This window comes from Aythya marila, assembly GCF_965140915.1.
Source record: "Aythya marila genome assembly, chromosome: 3".
NCBI lineage: Eukaryota > Metazoa > Chordata > Aves > Anseriformes > Anatidae > Aythya > Aythya marila.
Genome location: NC_139044.1, coordinates 119,174,468 through 119,194,351, shown reverse-complemented (window position 1 = coordinate 119,194,351; position 19,884 = coordinate 119,174,468). Strand labels below are relative to the sequence as shown.

Below are 19,884 nucleotides of genomic sequence, written 5' to 3'. Positions count from 1 at the left end.
TTTCTGAGAACAGGCTGAAGAAAACATCTGTCAGGAATGCACACGAGATCCTGCGCCGAGGAGAGGATGTGGACTAGATGAGCTCTCGAGGGGCTAGTTTCCAATGACTACAAAGTTTTTAACCTAGCCAGTGAATTTCAGCTAAACGTGTAATTCATATAATCACACCGAGAAGGTCCAACAAAGTGTTGCTCATGCTGCTATTATCTTATCGCTGTGTAATCCTCTCTGGCTGCTTCTATGCCAGTAAACTAAATGGTGTCACTGGGCATTCCCCCGGCCCTTGGAATGACTGGCACACACTGGCCGTGTTTGCAGCTTTAAGCTTTCTGTCTCCCCAGGCAGGGTGGCTGCACTGATTGCTTTTTGGGAGTGATGCTTGGCCTGTGCTAACCACCAAACCATGCAGGGACTAGGAGACTGCTAGCTCGTCTTGACTGCTAGCCAAGGCTACACCAGGCAGGGGATGTAGCAGACTGGAGTGACTGAGATCCAGCTCTTGTGCCCAGTACTTTGGCAATGATTAGCAGAGATGCAGAGATGCAGTTTCTTTCTCCACAGGCAGTTGCTTCTTGTTCTAAGCACAGGCTTGTTGGCTGAAGGACCGACTGTTTGGAACTGGAATCAGGATAACAGATGCTATAATAATAATAAAGCCACAGCCTCCTTCTTTTGAAAATGGTTTGGTATTACCCTGGTTATCAGGCTTTGCCAAAAAGACATTTTTAAGAAGACTAAAAATAGCTTAGGATTTGAGATTGGAGATACAATTTTGTTGTGATCTTTTGTGTAACGTTTTCTCTCCCATTTTGGGGTAAGCTTCACGACTGCCAGGCTCAGCCACGTCATCTGTGCAGGGACACCTGGCAGAAACCCTTTACAGTGAGCACTCTTGCTGCATTTTTCTCAGTGGAATCATTTTTATGGTCATCATCTTTCTGAGACGAATCAAGATGAGTCAAGAAGATCAAGGGTGAAGGATGGAAAAAATGAGGTAATCATCGAGGGGGAGGGAACTGCCATCTCACAGAAGGGTCTGAATCTGACACACAGCACAGCATTTTACCCATGACAATTAGTGTAAAAGTGCAGGGTCTTCAGATGAGGATGGTATGTGTTGCAGAGGCCAGTGAGGTAGGATGAGAATCAGCAGGACTGGGAACTAGAGGGGGAGATCCTTGCTTTTTGGTAGAGATCCCAGCCTCGATGGAGCTGTTGATCCTGCTCCTGCCCCTCCCTGCTCCACACGACATTCACCAACCCTTGTGTACCAAAATGGTGCTCCTGACTTAGGTCCCCACACACATCGCTCCCCGTTATAGCTGCAGAAATCCTTCATGCCAGTGAATAAACGAGCAATAGGACAGACATGATTCACTGCACAGAAACACGAAGTGATGTACAAAAAGAACAACTCTTCTAACCATACATATGCAGTGTCGGGCCCTAAAATAGAAAATAACATTTCGGGAAAGAATCTCAGAATTTCAGCAGTTCTAGAAAAATGCCTGCTTTTGGTTGAGGCTAAAAAAGTAAATCGAACACGAGGAATTATTAGAAAAAGAACAAAATTTAGAATACCAAAATGCTATACAAATTCACAATGCATCTGCACCCTGATTACCGTGTAGTTTTCATTCTCGGTCTCCATAAGCATAGAGCTTTCCTTATGAGCAATGAAAAAAAACAGTAGGGTTATTCCAATTGAAAGAGATGTCTACTAAAGTCATGATTGGCAAGAAGTTGCTGAAAAAACAATAGTTGTTCACTGCCTTTTTCAAATTAAATGGAATCAATTAAAGTTACAAGGAGCCTGGCTCAAAAAAAAAGTATATATTTTTTACACTGTAATATTTGCCATGAGGCATTTACAGAGTCAATGTACTCATCCTCCAGATTAGGCAATGCAGTGAAGAAAATGCCATTGAGTCCATGAAATACAAAGGCATCTCCTCCTGCTTGGAAGGTGTCTGAGGCACAACCTGTGGAGTTCTCCAAGGGCACTGCCTTGTGCCTACCCTGCTCGTACTGCGTGCTGAAGAGAGGCCAAATGCCTCTGATTTGATATGCCCATTGTTCTGGGTTCTGCCCTAAGTATGAACAACAGCAACTTAGCAATGGGAGATGGTACAGAGCCACTACTGGTAATGTTTACAGATGACTCAACAAACTGTGGATTGATAAAATAATTATGGACTTGGTCTACAACGTAATTTAATTGTACAATATGTAAATCACAGAATCCCAGCCCCCCAGGCTGGATGGGGGCATCCCTGGGTTCCCTGTCCCCCCCTGCCCCAGCAGGGTGCCCAGCCCCTTGTCCTGGGCTCGGGGAGCTCTCCCAGGAGCAGCCCCCGGCCCCTCTCGGGGCACCCCTGGGCCCAGCAGTGCTGTCCCAGGGGCTCCAGGCCCTTCAGCATTTTGGTTTTGGTATTAATCAGTCAATACAAACACAGAAGCATTTGCTGCATCTAAGAGAAAACAACTTAAGTCATGTTTACAGAACCAGGAGCTCATCCTGGAAAGAGCAGTTACGCTGAGAAGAGTTTGGAGGCAACTGTCTAGAAATAACTACAAAGAATTTATGGTAACTAGTGAAAACCTTCTGCTGGTAAGGAAGCAAATATGTTGTTGAACGAGCAAGAGAAAAGCGGTGATCTCTGTAATTTCTAATGTAGCATAAATGCAGGAAGGTGCCTGAGGATCTTTCAGACAAGAACATACATCTTTGGAACAAGACACGAAAGCCACACACTATAGAATGAAAAGACAGTTTGAAGAGAAATAAATACAAAAAAGGAACACCATCTAATTTGCCTAGCCATGAGAAGGACCTGACTACAGTGTATAGACAGCTACGGGGGAAGACATTTGTCACAGAAAGAAGCTTTTTAACTAGACAATGGCACAGCCAGACCTATTCAAGATCTGTTCCTAACAGAATGCATTCCTAATAAAATCAAAGCCAGGAAACAAGAAGCTGGAATATTTCAGAAACAAAAAGAATACCATATGGAAAGGGGACTTTCTCCTCTCCTCCCCTAAGAACAAGAAAAAGCAAGTTGCAGAGAAAATGACCGTAAAAGAAAAGACAGGAATGTCACTGCCACGTACCGGATTTTGTAGGTGCGGGGTCACTGGCTGCCTTGACAGCCTTCAGGAGGACATGCTGGTTAGACGACACGGGCATGCCTGCTCTGCATTGCTGCTGCTGTTGCTTCTGCTGCTGCTGTTTCAAGGCCTGGGGAAGAGGACAGAAGAACGTGAGCAAATAGATCTTAAAAATATATTCTTAGCAATTATTAACACACAGTTTAAACATCTTGTTTTACAGCAAACAATAGCTGGATTCTAACTATAAGTCCATCAAAAGCTTAAAATGACTTCTGAAATACATTCAGTTTGCAGGGGACACTGATAATGTCTATTTAAATACAGTTCTACAAGTGGAGACATTTCCTACCTTTGCATTTAAAGCAAAAAGCTAATGGTTGCAGAACTTCTTAAGTTGTGTGTTTCGTGAAAAAATGATCTCTAGAGAAGGCAAAGAGAAAGTATTCCAAATCTGGAGTTGGTTCAAGAAGTAATTATATAAATAACTTCAAAGTAAAAGTTCCACAAAGTAATTCATTTCCATCTCCTGGAGAAGCAAGTAGCAACTTACTAAAAACATTCAGCAGAGACGATACCTAGTAAGAAAGACTTTTTTAATTAGGAAAGTAATAAAGAATAGAACACTGACATCCTTTGTTTCAGAAAAGACTGTTAAGGCAACTATAGTTCTGCCTAAAAAACACGAATGACTAAGACAAGGAAGTAAGAAGGCAATTTGGTTAAACTGCAGCTTTCACCCAAACCAAACTGTCTGCTTTCCAAAAATGAACTCAAAACCCAAATAAATTTGACAGAATAAATTACAACAGATAAAGTATACACCTGAATTTCAAAATAGGAAGTAACAGAAAGTAATATGCTGTTATATATACAAATGAGTGGGACTCAAATAACAATAAAATACAGTTTGAACTAGGAGTCAGAATAAAAATATGCAGGAGTCTGTAGAAGCTGCCCTATGACGAAAACAGAAGGCAGACCTTCAGACACAACTTGAGAAAGACGAACAACAGGATACAAGTTACAAATGTTAGATTTCTGTTTTCCTATCTGTTAAATAGCTCCTATTTATCTGCTTGTACTGTGGGCAAAAAATATCCACTGAATATTAATACAATATTAATATAATAACTGAAAATAATAATATAATAACTGAAGAGAAAAAAAATGAAAGTTGCTAAGAGGAAATAGCCTCTGCTATCACAATTAATCTCCTGTTACCGAGGTCAAAAGATCTCAAAAAAAAAAAAAGAAAACAAGAGAGAGAGAGACCTGCTATTCGAGAGACCTGGTATTCCTACAAGTAACACAAAAATCTATAAACAAGTTCAAGAAAGCTTTTACAAAATCTTCTCCAATTTGGAGACAAACTCTTTTCTCTTTTGAAGATGAACTGCAGGCAACAGCGACTGCCAGGAAAATATTAAGAGTATGAAGACCGCTAGTATGCTTCAGTGTTTGTGTGAATCCCATACTTCTACTACACAAATCACTTCAAATATTTAAGATTTCATATGTTCAGTTCACCTCCTATTCTGTACGCTATTTGACTGCTGCCTTTTCCTTAGCTTAGGTAAAACAATTCTGCTTCTGTTCATTGTCACCCCACAGCTCTCGCTTGTGCAGTGTCTCAGGTGCCCACGCCAGTGGTGGAAGAGAAGGAAACAATTATCCATTAGACATCTCTTTTTAAACTCCTCATCAACTTCACACTTATGTTCTGTTAGAATCATCTCTGTTTCTTTATAAATCTTTACATATTGAGTCCTGCCCTAATCACAGAATAATTCAGGGCTTGTTGTGACAAGGCTGGCTCCATCAATAACCTCCTCAGAAGTACTCGCAGTGGGCAGATGGAGCTTGCTGTCTGGTTTTCCCCTCAGCCTCCTCTTCTCTGGGCTGAAGGAGCCCCATTGCCACAGCCTCCCTCACAGGGCAAGTGCTCCAGCACTATCCCATGGCATCCCCTAAATGTGTTCCAGTTCAATGTTGGCTTCTGTTGGCCCCAAAACAGGACACAGCATTTTAGAAGAGGTCGAATAATGAGTGATAATAATGATAATAATCAGCAGATAATCATCACTCCCCTCCACCTCCCGTTTGTAATAGCCCAAAAAGCTGCCAGGGCACGCTGCAAGCTTCACCTACAGCTTGTGTCTACCAAGACCGTGAGCTCTTTTTCGGCAGAGCTGCTCTTGGTGCTATGGCAAGGAGTTAGCCTGCCCCTTACTAGTCTGAGTCCTCGCTAAATTTCATGAAGTTCCTTTCAGCCCGTTCCTCCAGCTTGTCCGGGCCCTGCTGAACAGCAGCCATGCCCCTGAGTGCATCACCAGTGTCCTCTGCATCCCGTCTCCTGCAGGACACTGAGAAAAGATATTTAACAGGAAAGGTGCCAGGATAAAACCACAATGAGTTCCACTTGTAGCCAGCCTCAAAGCTGAGTATAAACATACACCACCACCCTCTGAGCCTGCAGATCCCACACTGTTTAAACCAAGTAGCAGTCTTGCCATTTAGGCTGTAGCATCTAATTTGAACATATGGATGGTGTGGGACAGCCCAAGAGAAGCCTTGATACAGGCAAGATATATAAAACCTACAGCTCTCCCCAGCCCCAACCCACACCACACAAATACTCCCCCTGTGCCCATGCACAGGGGCTCGTTACTGTTTTGTTTGCCTTTAAGTTGCCCTTCTGGCTGTGGTCCCAAGAAGTCTGTGCTGTGCTGCTCCCTTCTTCACGCAAAAGGCAACAAAGACTTCACCTACCGAGAGCTTTTGTAGGGTACAGCCCACCCCGGTCCCTGACCTTACTCCTTCTGTGGGTGCATGGCAACAACAGATAAAAAAATGGATAACGACAACAGCCAACAGTATAAACCTCATCAGAACAGAGGCTGTGACTCCTAGTCTCCAAAACCCCGATGATATCTGAATTCTGATGCCTTTGGGACAGCTGCTCAAGCTAGGTAAGGAGAGGAGATGGGGTCAGTGGATTGGAGAGGACCAGAGGAAAGAATTAGGGTGGTTCCTGCCTTTTCCATCAAAGGGTCAGAAATCACCAGTCTTTCTGGATCCAGACTCTACATTTCAGAATCTCAGTGACTTTTTTCCCGTATCAGCAAACTATCCCTGTAACCAAGGAGCTTTTCCCCATGCCTGTTTCATCCTAGCAGGAGGAGCACTGACATGCCTCTGTCACTTTGGATTCAGATCCTGCAAACCTCTAACTCCGGATTCTTCACAAAGACTGGAAGGAACACGTGGCGTGTGCTGAACACAGCCATCTGCTCCCTTACTGTGCTGCGTGGTGTTGGCACACCACTGTACGCCATGCTATTTACATGTATTTTACAGTTTTACCTCTGATTTGCTTATGAACTAATTCCTGTTTCTTCTTTCTTAAAGGACCTTATCGTCAGCATAGCAGCAGCATGGTGCTCAAGGGTTAAATGTCCTCACTTGCAAATCTGCTCTCTTCCCTCCAGTGATAATTACTTAGTGCTTAAGACAGGAGCGCTGAATCCAGCCAGCTGTCTCCTCCAGTGCACACTAGCAAATAAGCTGGGTGTAATTAAAAATGAGAAAGCTTTCCTTAAGATACTGAGTGAAACAAGAATTATGTTTTTCCTACTACTCTACTCATAACACTTCTGTCTCCTTCCTGCTATCAACATTTACTCATTCTGTTGTTTTTTAGGACTTTTCCTGCCCACAGGAGCAATCCAGTTTAGGAAGAGGTGGAGGGTGTGATATTTGGTCAAAATGGCAGAATTCCACTGGAACCAAAATTAAGCAATGGATCGGGCATGCAATGATCTTCATTTGACCCAAAGCCAGAGCAAACTTTAGGCAGGTAAGTTAGAATGTCTGAATGGTTACAGCATTCTTCAGCAACACCTCTGTGCCCTGAAGATAAGTTACCCGTGTGCCCAGCAGATAAGTTACCACGATGCTACAACTTGATGCTGTACTCTGGGACAGAAGAGTTGAGGGAGAAGAGCTGCTGTGAGGTTAGATGATAACCATCAGAAACTGCTTTTGGACCTACAGACAGCTGCAGAACTGTGAAGTACAATCGGGTATGCTATGCTATGCAGACACAATTTGTTTCCCCATTTCTCTTTCTGGGTTTCTGTTTTTTCTTCCCCAAGCCAATGAGATTCTGAACAGCGAAACAGAGAACACTGTCTGAAGATTGGAACTCACAGGTTCTGACATATTTTACTACACACAGAGACAGAGGTGGAACAAGGATGCTCAGGATGTACACATCTTGGAATATGAAAGCTGGGGAGTGGAGGTGGGAGAGAGCAGAGGCAGAGAGGAGCAAATGTAAGGGTGAGGAAGGCTGGTGGTAACAGGGGCAGAAGGAATTCGGACACAGAAAGTGGAAAACTCTGAGTCACGTAATGACAGGCTGGGAGGAGAGGAGAAAAGTAGATGGAGTAGATGGAGTTTGGAAATAGGGGCCCACAGAACAGGGAAAATGAAGAGGAACTGCTGAACACAACAGTGGAAAAAGGACTGGTTATAACAAACCCTAAATGAGTTTGATCACTCTCTTAAAAGAGAAAGGACTTTGTGGATGTTGGAGACAAATGACAGCCAGCCAGGCTTAAAGAGGGATGAGGAAGGGATGGCCAAGAGTATAGCTGATATCATGCTGAATCAGTGAGAAGCAACATTCTGAGGATTCAAATGAATGTAGAAGCTTGACTTAACTTCAGAAAATCTGCCTGAAGTGACAACACAATCTCACGCCTTTAATTCACCTACCAGCAGCAAGCGATGCCATAGTAACACTGCTGCCTCTGCTGAGAAAGAGCAAAGTGGAAAATGAAAGAGAAAAGATTCCCTTAAGCAGGCATCTCATTTTGACATCAGCCTAACTCGCTGGAAACAAAGCTCCAGTTTATTCAGTTTCCTTATCTTGTCATGTAATATCCTCCTCAACAATATGCCCTAATTAGATCCTTCTCTCTCACTGCAAATCCTTTTCCAAACACTGCAGGCATCTCTGACAGCTGAATACCACTCTGAGCGTTGTTTCCCAGCTGGCAAATTCAAGAAAGCAGGCTGGGCTGGTAGAGGTAAATCCTCTCCGGAACACATCCTGATTTCATCAGGCTGTGACAAGCTTCCGTAATCCCTCGACTAGCACCTCCTCTGCAACTTGATTCATAACTCCTTACAGATTTTACTCGACCAAGGAGTAAATCTAACCCTATTAAAGCATTTCCTTTCTAAGGCTCATGGAAAACTAAACCATGCAGCTGGGGAAACACCTGCAAATAAGAAACTCAGGGGACTAATTCATCTTGCATTTTTCATTAAAAGAAACAGATCATTTGAGGTACAAACACTTACCCATTCCATCCTGAGTGCCTGCAATAAACACTACCTACAGAACAGTCATTCCCCAAGCGTGGAAAATAACCAGTCCTCTTTCTCTCCTAATGCCCAGAAGAAGTGCAGTGCAAACTCAGTGTGCAATCCTTCCCCTTCATCCCTCAATGAATACACACTTTGCCCACAGAATTCCTTGGAAGGGGAAGTACGCCCCTAATTAGGGGATGAAGTCAGAGGACTTAATTCTTTTCTGAAAAAGATGTTCCATTTTCTAAAACAGGCTGTCGAAAGCTAAGGACACTCAACAAAAGGTTGGGTGAAAATAAACAACGTCTTCTATCCGTTATTTAAAATAACAATGACAAAACTTCCAGCTGCTTTTTTAGGGAAAAGGCAAAGCACTAAATAGCACAGTATTTTCAACCTCCTTTAGGAGAGAGGGATGTTTTAACAAAGCCCTGTTTACTACAAGACAGGCAGGAAATCCTGACTTACTTCCTCGCAGAGTGCAGTTCCACTTAGATGATTTACCAGAGAAATAAAATTACTGCAACAATCCCTAAACTAGGTTCCAGACCGTGCTGCTTACCTGTTTGAGTGCCTTCTTGCTGTGCTTCTGGGACGAGGAGATGACTTTGCCTGTTTGGATGGAAGGTGACGGGCAGCTGGACTGGGGGGAGGACGTCTGTGACAGCCTAGATGACACTGCAAGAAAAAAGTACGTATGAGCACACCGGACAGCCCAACCTTTATACGTTTGCCTGCAGCACATTAGCCAGTCCTCACCATTTCAGACCATCTCACGAGGCTCATGAAAATTGCACCTCGAGCAAGTGTGACTTGTGTAACAGAAGAATCATTTCTGTTTCCTAGTCCTGTATCCACAAGGCAGCTGTTTTCCTCGGAAAGCCAACAGCAATTCCTACGGCTGACTTCAGACCTTTCGTCTTTCAATCATTTCTTTTTCATGATTTTAATCACACAAATAGCTGCTATCAAACAACACTGCAGCCTGAAAAGGCTTCAGCTTCACACAGGTTTAGCTACCTGAAGTCCAAATAAAAATACAGACACAGGTAATGGTTATCTTCATCCGGAATGACCCGTGGTCAGGTACCTGCCTGCCTGGTGGCATTTCTGACCAGATTAACTCCGCACCGCGTATAAGAGTGGGAAGATAAATGACATGGAAACAAAGTGGAACGTGACTATCACTCGCTTCTTCTTAAGAAAGAAATATGGGAATATACTGGATATGCCAGCACATGAACAAATATGCTCACTGAACGAGCCTAGAGAGAGTGCAAATAAATCTACTTCTCACCATGTGAAGTCCTAAAGCAAGGCTGCGAGTTTCCCATGATTTGGGCTTCCATATCATCCCTTTACAACCAAGAAACCAGGGATAGGAATCAGATCACAGCTGGTTACGTGGCTATGTTATACCTCTTTGGCACAGGATACTGAAAATGCTCTGCTCTGGCGGCTACCCTGATGGGTATGTGGCCAGCCAGGGAAGCCCTTTGGTGTCAGGTGGAAATCCTTCCCTCTGAGGGCAGCGAGGCCCTGAACAGGCTGCCCCGAGGAGCTGGGGGTGCCCCATCCCTGGCAGTGCCCAAGGCCAGAATCACGGTGTTCCCTCTCTTGCCTTGGCAAACTTGTACTGTAGTGGCCAGCAGCCAGGTTAACCTCCCACGTGTGTGTACATAACAAGGCAGGCACCCAGCGCGCTACGGCCAGTGAACAGTTTCGCTGCTGAGGCTGAAAAGAGTGCAATAAAAAAGACCAAAAAAGCAAAATGCCCTGAGTTGGAATGCCTCAAACTGCATGACAGCCGTAACAAAGCAGACACCACCCATGTCAGCAAGAATATCAGTGAGATAACGGCTGCACCTGCAATGAACCCCAAAGCCATGAGACTGACGGGGTGTGGGAGCAGCAGGTTAAAAAAGCAGCGTAAGTTAGCAAATTCGGGGTCTGTGTATGTATCTACACATAAATTAGTACAGATCATCATGCCAGATGGAAGATCAAGGAAAAAAAAATAAGTGCAAAAGAATGTCTGATCCTAGAGACAAGCGTGACCCCAATCATAAGGGATAATAAATAGCTCCCCGTTAACTGCTTGACCTACTGCTTCCTGAAGCAATTAGATGCAGCCTGCATAGGCTAAACTAGGATCCTTTCCTAGCAGAAAGGAGGTGAGAGATAATAGCAACAGCTCTTCGTTAATGAAAGGTGTGTTGTGGTTCTGTTCAGTATCCACGGGAAAGGGAAGGTGCTGAATGGTGCACTGACAGCAAGCACCAGAGAGCAATTTCAATAAAAGGCACAAAATTAGTAACAGCAAATTATACAAAGCAAAATTCGCATGTGTGGCATGGGAATGAAACGTCAACAGCAAGCTTCCTAGAAGGCACATGCAATGGAGATGAGGCTGTATCAGGCTGAAATGCCATTAAAAATAACTCCTAGGCTATTGCGCATAGTGAGAAACCAGTGATTTAAGTCACTGATGAGATTGCCATATCCAGGTGGATAGGTGTATATAATAAAGGTGACACAGCTGAACAGCAAGCATAATTACCACTTAAATAGGGGAAAGAAAAAAAAAAACTGAGCCCTGGAAAGCGAAGGTTATATCTGTACTTTAAAACAGCAGAAAGAAAGTTCCAGAGACACGCTGCCTCTACTGCCTTTGTGAACTCACATTTGTCTCTCAGTCTGGTTGAAATCAGAGTTCAAGAAGAAAAAAAAAAGGTGTTGGAAAGACCACAGCCTGGTAACACCTGGAGAGAGTTCATGAGAACATAAACTCGCAGGAATTCTTTTAATGCATCAGTAAGGAGTAATGGGGAAAAAAGCGAGGTTGTTGCCGAGAGTCTCTCAGACTTCCAGAGATGTTCAACACGCCCCCTGAAAAAGGTTTCTAAAAATTGTTTGGCACTTGTTTAAAAAACACAGCATTGGCCTTACTCTGATGCTGGATAGAAGGAAAGAACGGAGTCCAACGTTAATCAGGCGAGGAATTAACAAATGTTCTGCAAGGTCACGTGCTGAGTAGGGCGCGTTTCAGTGCTTAGGGGTAGACTGCAAGGAAGTACATTTTCGGAGGAAAACAAACAAGCTACACAAAGAACCTGTAGTAATCCAAATGAACCCTGTCAGCTCAGGAGAGATGGCTGACAGGTATTTGAAAATGACCTGCAAGGTGATGCAACGAGTAAGGATGGAGAGATGAAGCGTCTGCAGTTCTCACAGCTGTTTATGCTGGCTGTCTCACCTGCATGCTGTATTGCTGATCACATAACATCAAAAAAAAATATTACACAGTTTGACAGGCTTCAGGAAAGTAAAGAAAATGGTTAAGGACATGAAAAAACCTAGGAACACTGAGATTTGCTGTTACTCTGCAGGAAGGGCCGGGACTGGAGCATGCAGAACCAAGTGACGCAGCTTCACGTCCACGGGCAGCTCCCAGCTCCCAAATCCCAGCTCCCAGCTCCTGGCTCCCAGTTCCAGCTCCCAGCTCCCAGTTCCCAAATCCCAGCTCCCATTTCCCAGTTCCTAGACCACCAGCGTTTGTTGCTGTTACACACGAGGAAAACCCAAGTGCCGCTCAACATTTGCACCCCGTGCACCGAAACAGACTGGCTGCTGCTGGTTCTGAGACACGTGAACAGAACAGAAACCACATCCTCTTTGAAGCCTGGCCCTGCAGAAACCTGAGGTTCTGCGCGGAGCAGATGCATGAAGCCAAGCGGGCTACTTTTCCCCGGTCTCGTGTCCTGTTCACGTTTTAATTTTCACGCTGCCTTGTAACCACGAAAGCAACCTTCCGAAGCCAGCAGTGGTGGCGCGGGCTGCGATCCCCGCCTGGGAGGAGGACTCACCCCTGGAGCTGACCCAAAAAGCCGTGCTCTGAGGTTCTGCGCATCCTCTGAACGCCCCGGGTGCTACCACGGGCGCGGAGCTCCGGCCGACAGCTGCGACCACGGCAGATTCGGGGGAACAAAGAGGAGAACTCGGCAAAGCCGAGCGAGTCACAGCTGCCTGAGCTCAGCTGCGGGCCCCAAAGCGAAGGGGGGTGGACGAGGGGATAAACCCGGCAGAATACACCCCTGGGCCCTTGGGCCTGAAGCTCTCAGAAAGTTTACAGCCTCTTAAGAACTCAGCATGCAGCCAAGTGGAGGTGTAACGCAAGGACGTGCACGTACAGAGAAATGCTCTGACTCCCCCCAAGGACAGGGCTCGACAAGCTGAGCTTGTTTCCTTTAGATTTAAAAAGGACTTAAGTGAAGTGCGCTCTCTCTTCACTTCAAGCTTTCTTAATTGGAAAAATATGCGGAGCTGAGCTGATGCCTCTTGATGCCCTTAAATCCTAAGAGCACTTCTGGGGGGAAGCTGCAGAACTAATTGCAGAACGGAAAGCAGCACCTGGGAAAGCACTGAACCCTGCAAGACACCCATTTAAAACACTCGATGAGTTGCTTTGCACAGCTTTTCCTTCATCAGCTGAAGATTAGGGAAGACTGTGGGACAGCACCTGGCAGAAAAGAGTTTTAGTCGATTTTGCACGTTAGAAACAGTGAACACAACCTTCTTGTCCCAAAGAGGCGTGACAGAAGGGATGGAGATGTCACCCAGATAACAGGAGACAAGGACAGAAACACGGCTGCAGGGCAGTGCCAAAAAACCCTCAAGTATCCGAAAGTGCTGGCCTGGAGAAGCAGTTAAACCTAAGCACGCATAGCCAGGACAGCTCCAACACTAATAGCTCCGCACGCTCAGCCCCGGGTTCTTAGCCAGCTGCTTCATTCACAAGGGTTTATTACTTCCCGCTGGTGGTTTGGCTGGGAGAGGGGAGTGCCAGGTGAAATTTTAACAGCTCTCGTAGATTAAAGTAGATGAGACGAAGTGGAACATGTGTCAGCCAAAGCTCACGAAAGCCAATTTTAGATAAACTAAGAATGGACCCAGTGTAGTCCCGTGTCCCAGCTGCTAGAAAAAATGCTGCAGAAGGTACATCTGCAGTCAATTACGGCTGCAAAACGTGGGACAGAGGCTCCTTTACACTTCAGTCTTCTTAATGTAGTTGACACAAAAGTATTTCTTCTGAGAAACTACATTGCAATAGAAATTTAATTGTGTTAAGGGACAAATTTTCACTCTGGCAAAATCCGATGACATTTTACAAGGTATCAGGTTCCTTTAAGGTTTGCAAACCCTAAAGTAGTGGTCAGTCTATTCTCTTCCATATGTTTACAAACTGTGCTAACAGCAATGGGCAGATAGAGTAAGATTTATTTAATAGCAATTTATTGAGGAAGAAAACAAATAATTAATCGTATTGGAAAAACTGCAGTAAAATACTGCAAATTTGGGGATGTAAACGAAGGCCAGTCCCTCCTAAATAAACAGCAGGACAGGTATCTCCTAAATAAACAGCAGGACAGGTATGGTTTCATCAAGATGCTGCCTCATGTCGTTGCTTTGTAGAGTGCTGTTCAGACACCTGTAAGGCCCTGTGCTTGAGCCCCTGTGCCGAAGGAAGGCACTGGCTCACTACAGCTCAGATGAAGCAAATGGGATTTTCCAGCATTCACAAAGGCAATGGGGAGCACCACCATCCTTCTGACCCTCCAGGACTTCAACCACGCTGTGCACGCTCTGCTGTCCCTGCCCAAACCTGCTTTTTGCCCAGTACCTGACACCAAACACCATGCAGCCGGACTCGTAACTCGCATCTGGTGCTGGGTATTTACCACATAAGACTGAAAAATAGGGAAAAGTGGAGATGCCTGAATTATTTTTACCTTTTTTTTTCGTTTCCTTTTTCTTGGACATCTCATCTTAGTCTGGTTACTCTAGGGTGTGAAGTTAGAGGGATATTTGCCTGTGTGGAATAACAGGATCACAGAACCACGGAATGGTTTAGGATGGAAATCCTACCGCATACATCTGCTCATTAGTTTAAAGGAACACTTAACAGTAATACTGCAGCTAAGGTTTGTCCTTCACAAACAGCACCAGATAAACAATGAGAAAACACGTGGATGTGGCTGATCCCACTCTGTGCGAGCTAGATGAACAGCCTGACCGCAATGTGCCTTTAAGCTCAGTATTTCTGGAACTCAGCTATACGGACCTTAGCTCGTTCAGCCACTAATTTACTGTTTGATTTATTGCCTCACCCTCCCCTGTCGCTGCAGAACTGGGCTGTTGAGAGCACGGCGGCTTAACCAATGCAGGAAACCACCTGGAGGAGCACTGAGCGGGAGAGCAGGGACCAGAAACGCAGAGGGAGAGCTTGCAGGGTCACAGTGGGGTGATGGCAGAAGTCACGCTTTTTTGGCAGGCACTCGGGTAATTCCAAAATCAGGATCAAGAGTAAAATTTTCTTAAACTGATGTTGCAGAAATGACCGGCTGCCTGCCTCAGAAGAGAGCAGTGGGAACTGCTGAAGAAAGCGAGCCTGAAGAATGACCTTGCATCATACAGCCGTCTTATTTCAGTGACTCCAGAAGAAAATTATTCTTAGAGCAGTCAGCTCAAGGTCAGCCTCGGGCGTTCACTTTACCAAATATTGGCACATGGATACCTTAAGTGCAAACCATTTAACAGCACAAAAGGAAGCAAAACTACTAAAACTGCACTGGAAATAAAGGAAAAACTGCAGTCGCTGGAAGAGTTTGAGAGGTAAAATACTCTCAGTTCAGAAGAAAGAAAGATCTAACAGATTGATAAACTTTGATCCCAACCAAGAGTTTTTTACATGAGCTAGGAAGACAACAAAAACAAATCCAGCCAAGTATTACCAGTGCAAAATGAGTGCAAGGACCCTGGATCTTGATACCACAACGGGCTCCGTGATGAAAGCAGGGGTGCAGCCTCCTGACCCGTGCTCATCACTGCGGGGTTTCACTGGGTGTCTCATCCTCCAGCTTTTAAAGATCAGAGCTAATTATCGTTTCAAATATGCCATGCCGTAAAAGAAACTCTCATCTTTGGTAAGTGGGATCAAACAATTTTGGAGCAGTGAAACCGTTCTGCTAAATTTAAACTCAGAGCATTGGATAAAAACTCTGGATAAAAATCAGAGAGCCTTCTGCTGGATAACTGCTCTGCCTACCTGCACCACAGAAACCAACGCCTTAGGAATGGGTCACACAGCCCGGTAACCCATTCAGAGCACCACAGAATGGCTTGGGTTGGAAGGGACCTTAAAGATCAACTCCAACCCCATTCCACCCACCAGGAACCTGAAATCTGTAACCTGCTGCCAGGGTAAATTTGGTTTACTGCTTGGCACAGAAGAAGAACTCTTCTGGATGGTCTGCAGGCACGAGACACTTACCCTACCTTTAACAGGACCCAAGTGCAGCATGGTCCAGGCTCAGTAGGAGAAGCAGCCCTAGCCAGGCAGCAGCACCAGCCCTACGCCTGTTCTCCTTGCTGCAGGACTCAGGGAGCGCCACGTGGGCGCACGGACGAGGGACTCACCTCTGCTTCCCGGCTGCAGCTCGGACGCAGGGACTCTACTGGGGCTTTGTCTCTGCTTTTGTTTGGGCTTGGGAGAGCATAACGTGAAAAGAATTAAAATAGTAGGTCCAGAGTTCCTGCTCAAGGGGCTGCGTGCATTTGCACGGGGTTTTCTGCCTTGAAAGCTACACATTCAGAAAGAAAAGGCTGAACTTTACTCATTTGGAAAGAAAGTACAGTCAGGCTGAACTAAAAATACAATACTCCCCCCCTTTCAACTATGTGCAGTCACAAGCTTAAAATAACCCAATTTTAAACAGCTAATGGGATCCAGATGTATTACATGAAAAACTCCCAGTGAAAGTCATTGAAACACGTTTTGAGAAGCACAGAAACGTCTCCTGTTCGCCCAACGCCGCCTTTATTTTACAGGTATGCAGTTTGTCAGAGCAAGAACGGGAACTCCAGCTTGAGTTCATAACAAAACAAGACCAAACCTACAAGTGAGACGACATTTTAGAAAAGCTCTCCACCACACAACTGCTCCTTACTAAAATTAAGGAGGGAGAAATGACCAAAAATATCACCCAACTGCAACTTTCCGGAACTCCCGCTCCTGCACCATGCCCTGCGTGAAGTTAAAACTTTGAGTGCTGTGACACGGATTGCACATTTCTATTCCCACATCAAACACTTGAGGCCTCGTGTCTGTGATGCCTGGTGATCAGGGGGACGGGTCGGGTCACTGCTGTGCTCTTCGGGGCCCCGGTGGGCAGTGGTGCTCTCCAGGACAGAACATCACCCATCAGCACTATCGAAGTGCCAGATAACATCACTGTCACAAAGCCTTATCAACTACGGAGATCTCCCAGCTAAGCAAACCCCAGGCTTGCCTGAATGACACAGAAGTAGTTCTGGTTTCAGCCTCGCGGCACAGGGAGGGCACGGGACCACCTTCATTATTCAGAGCACGCAGCGCATCTAGGAACACCAGCCCCAGACTGAGGCCCTGCTGCAGACAGCATGTACAAGAGAATAAGCCCCCTCCCCAATATAAAACAAGTTAAATTAAAAGAAACAGTTAAAAAAAAAAAAAAGGCAATCTCTATTCCTATCAATTCTGAAAGTTAAGCGTTACCACGTTTCCTGGAGGATGCAGGGCGATGACAGAGGCAGACAATGTCACTCCCTGTGTGTTTGTAAAATAAAATCATGATCACCAAAATGCTCTGAATTTAGAGATATTTTGCTGATCCAAACAGCATTTTTTCATCTGTTGGAGTGTAAGGTAGTTGTTTTACATACATGTTAAAAAATGACACTCGGCAGACACCAGCCAACACCAGCAAGTTGTTCCGAATTGGTTTTTTAGTATTATAGCACGTGTGTGCCTTTAGGAAAAAGTGAGGACTTGTAAGGGTGACTGCTAAATGGGAGTTATTCACGCCATGCACTTTGGCAGCCCAGGTATTCGACAGGAGCTGTCACTGCCACGGCTGACAAATATCCAGCGCTCACTGGGAGTCACTTGGCAGCTGAGCTGGGCTGCTGCTGCTCTCCGATCTCACCAAGTGGATAGGGTTGTGTTTTGCCAGCACTACAGTTCTGTCCAGCTGCATTTTTCCTGCAGTCTGAACACGCTACACTTTCAAGGAGCATGTGGTACATCAGTGGAAAGATTTCAGCGTTTTCTTCTTACTCGTTTCCATGCCACAAGCACTGCCCTCTTCCTAAAAAACACCTCTAGAGCTCAAATAACTCAGCAGTACCCCTTAGCTCCTCTCCTTCTGGAGCCTGGAAAGCAGAAATGGAATCATTCAGGTCCAGGCCAGTATGTGTAAAACCAAGACCTGACTGTAGCAGCCCATCCTGCACAAGCTTCCTGCCGCAGAAAATCCAGGTGCTGCAGCTTTGTACTTTCTGCTGACAGCGCACAGGCACCTGCAGGTTGCCCCAAGGAGAGAAGAGCCATCCAAAATTTATAAAAGACACCTGCAATGCTCCACGTTAAGACCAGCAGAGCCTGAGAAGAGGAGCAGTGCTGACGAGGAGTCACCAGGAAGGCCGGTGGGTGCCTTCACAGTGCCGTGAGGCCCGACTCCACACACGGCGGCGATGTCTGCACGTGAACACAGCCAGCACCAGTGGCTATTGATGGCCTTGAAACGAAGAGCGAGGAGAGAGCATAGAAGAAATCCTGTCACTTCATGTGATAACCTAAGAGGGAGGAGGAAGCACGAGGCCTAGCGCGGCATGGCGCCTCCTAAGGCCAGTTCCAGGGCCTCAGCGGGCACGGGGCTGGCACGGGGCTGCCAGAACCCAGCCGGCCCCTTCTCGATCCCACACAGCAGCAGAAAGGCAGGGCAGCCTGTTTGGGAACGGCACGCTGCTGAGGCAGGCCCTGGTGCTGCTGGCCCCATTTCTGGCTGGCAGGGGCACGCCACTTGGCCGTGAGCGCAGCCCAGAGGGGCAGCCAGCCCTGCACCTTCACCAGCCCCAGAGCAAATGGGGCTTGGCAAACCAACATCTGCACGGTCCTACAGCACTATGGCTTTCCTCTCGGTGTCACACGGTTTTGTGGTTTCAGTAAGCACAGGAACTACTGCAGGCTGGAACCCACCCGGCAGGGAATTTCACCTGCAGGTTTGGTGTTCTCACTAAATGTCGGGTAGGGACATTGAGACACGAACACACAAGGCTCATAAAACTAAAACGAGGGAAGACAGGAAAATTGTCACCTAAGCATGTCAGCAGTATTATTTTTAAAAAGGCCATTATGTTACTCTCTCACAGCAGAAAAGCTTCTAGCACTGATATTCAACTACTAAAGTGGACAGTTGTGATGTGGCTGACCCCAAACAACTGTTCTCTTTCCCAGTATCCTGCTGTTGCTCAATGTGAACGCAGGGCCTGCCCCGAGGACCCTCTGAAATGGCCCTTTTTGTTCTTTGAAGGTATTCTCATTCTCTGGATCTTGGTCAAGGTGCAGCAATCAAGGAGCAAGCGTCATTCGGATAGGTTATTCCTCAACTTCTGAGTCCTTTAGGAGGAATATTCGGAGGAGCGGGACAGCACTGGCAAGGCACTGTGGAAGCAGAAACTGAGGCAGACCTGCTGGGAAACACGAAGGAGCACACATGCAGCACCTTCCTGCCCTGAAATATTTATTCACCTTGCCACACAGCTCACCGGTTCGGCTCAGTGACAGCCGACTAACATCACGGGAAAACACAGAAACCCACTTGCCTGTATTAAACCAAGTACCTGTGCATGGCAGTCACCTGATGCCCAGGAATGGGCAGCTTTAAACAAATACAGCAGAAACTGCAGCACGCACAGGGCACTGGTGGCACTCGCTGCCAGGCAGGTTTGGGGCAGTACCACGGCCCCGAACAGCTTTCCAGAACCCAGAGCTTTCTCGCATGGCTTCCAGGGGGAGCTGAAAAAGGAACTTGTGTCGGCTGCCATCACTGGTATGGTTATGTTTTTAATAACAGTCTGCTTTTAAGAGAATCCACTTGCTACATAGCTCAATAGGTCTGCGAGGAGTCTCTGAAGAAGCCGACACCCACACACACGAGGTCTGATGCCTCCACCAGGCCCCTCCATGAGCTGCTCAGGCACAGGGCTCCAGCCTTCTGGTTGCTGCTTTGTTGCTGGAGGGCTACCGAGGTGTGCTGGCTCCCAGTGGGGTCCCCACGAGTGCCCACCCCTACCCAGGGCCAGGGAAGAGAGCACAGGGCCCAGAGGCAGGGGAGGAAGTCTTCTGAGAGCTCTGCTGGCCCTGAGCATCTCTGCAGCAGCTGCTTGGAGGCCGATGTAACGGGACCGTGAGCTTCAGGTGCTGTGTTATGGGACACCAGAGCACGTTTCTAGGTTGCTGACTCAAACGCAGAGCAGATCAGAGGTGGCCAAACGTGAGCCGTGTAGGAAGCA

General features: G+C 46.2%; 1 protein-coding gene across 2 annotated transcripts in view; it reads right to left on the bottom strand.

Annotated features, from left to right (window-relative positions):
* The window catches only part of ASXL2 (ASXL transcriptional regulator 2), a 100,695-nt gene that overhangs the window by 22,189 nt on the left and 58,622 nt on the right, over positions 1-19,884 (bottom strand). For both annotated transcript variants that reach the window (XM_082757270.1, XM_082757271.1), the window contains 2 exons: positions 9,056-9,171; positions 3,115-3,241 (listed from right to left, as the gene is read on the bottom strand). In XM_082757270.1, the coding sequence (XP_082613396.1) occupies positions 3,115-3,241; positions 9,056-9,171 (243 nt within the window). The remainder of the gene's footprint in view (positions 1-3,114; positions 3,242-9,055; positions 9,172-19,884) is intronic.